The sequence below is a fragment of the Echinococcus granulosus genome (genome assembly GCF_000524195.1).
Source record: "Echinococcus granulosus chromosome Unknown EG_S00211, whole genome shotgun sequence".
NCBI lineage: Eukaryota > Metazoa > Platyhelminthes > Cestoda > Cyclophyllidea > Taeniidae > Echinococcus > Echinococcus granulosus.
The window spans coordinates 64,107-65,390 of record NW_020170591.1 but is presented as its reverse complement, the minus strand read 5'-3'; the positions used below and the strand labels follow the sequence as shown (position 1 = coordinate 65,390).

General features: G+C 40.8%; 1 protein-coding gene across 1 annotated transcript in view; it reads right to left on the bottom strand. All coding sequences in view use genetic code 11, as the record gives it.

Annotated features, from left to right (window-relative positions):
- Positions 1-531: 531 nt before the first annotated feature.
- Positions 532-1,284, bottom strand: part of EGR_10350 (hypothetical protein) — a gene marked incomplete at both ends in the record, with an annotated part of 2,801 nt that continues 2,048 nt past the window's right edge. Inside the window, one exon of the mRNA XM_024499599.1 lies at positions 532-761. Coding sequence (XP_024345993.1) covers positions 532-761 — 230 coding nt within the window. The remainder of the gene's footprint in view (positions 762-1,284) is intronic.

The window sequence follows — 1,284 nt, the reverse complement described above, 5'->3', positions numbered from 1 at the left end:
CGTCTATCACACACATTTATTGAATAACTTTACCAAGCATACACAGTGAAAATTCTTTTTTGCTCTACTTCATCAGACAATTTCAACAATGCATACCACATATCCAAATCACACATGCCTTCCTTATAGACTTCAGTCAATTCAGGCAACACATGAAGCATTTACAAGCGCATACACACATTTCTACCCAAATACACACTCATTAACTAATGTTAGGCGAGGCAGGTCACATCCGAGTTTGACATGCATTTTTGGGAGACTTTAGTGATACATGTTAAATCAGTCTTTGCATCTTATTTCCAAATAATTTTGGCAATGCCCAATACATATTCAACTGTTTAAGCCTGCATCCATAGACAATTTCGGCTACACACAGGACAGGCGCAGTTCGCTTTTGCTTTTCTTGAAAATGCATGCGCCTCGCTCGCGCACGTTCACATTTCCTAAAACAATGCATCCAGATGTTTGCTTATGTGTTCATAAGCAATGTTGATAATGCTAATAACATCCCTGCTTCCCATACGCATACTTTTAACGATTAAAGCAATGGACATGACAAAACCACGTGTGGTCTTGTTTCTCAACGTATTCACTAGCACACCTAAAATCCACTTTTTCCCTTGCTTTGATGACTACTCTAATGAGACACTCCACAAATCCAAATAAACCCAATGAAATGTTACGTAATGCAAGTGGCAACCTGGCGTGCATGAAAACACTCCTAAGTATTTTCAATGCTACACAATACATTCTTGATGATTCTGCATGTAGATGTATGCAAACAATTAAATCGTTCGCATGAATTCCACGCGTTTCAAAGGAATTACTGAAGTAATTTAAGCAGCACACGCGACGAAGCCTGGTGCATACACTGGTTTATGCATAACGTAAATAACACGTGACATTTTTGCTTTTCACATGCATCCCCCTGAAATTCTCCACTCTACGCGTTACAATCATCAGAGCGAATTTCAGTCCTAATGGTGCAACCACTTCACTCGCTCGCGCCATCACACCCACGGTCAAAATGGAAATAGTCTCATGTTGGAAATCGTCCGACTCCAATTTTGTGCTTCACTTAGTGGGATTGGGTCTGTAGACCACTATCTTGGTGGTATCAATGTGCTTCCCATGAATGCACCTGTCTAATGACGTGATTACATCTATTCGCCTCACTGCAGTCAGTTGCAAAATTTTCAGGCGAGAGACGCCTCGTTTGTCAGGCAAGTTGACGCATTGCCTTAACAGATGCAGCTACGCAATCAACGCTCTTTTTTAACTCAT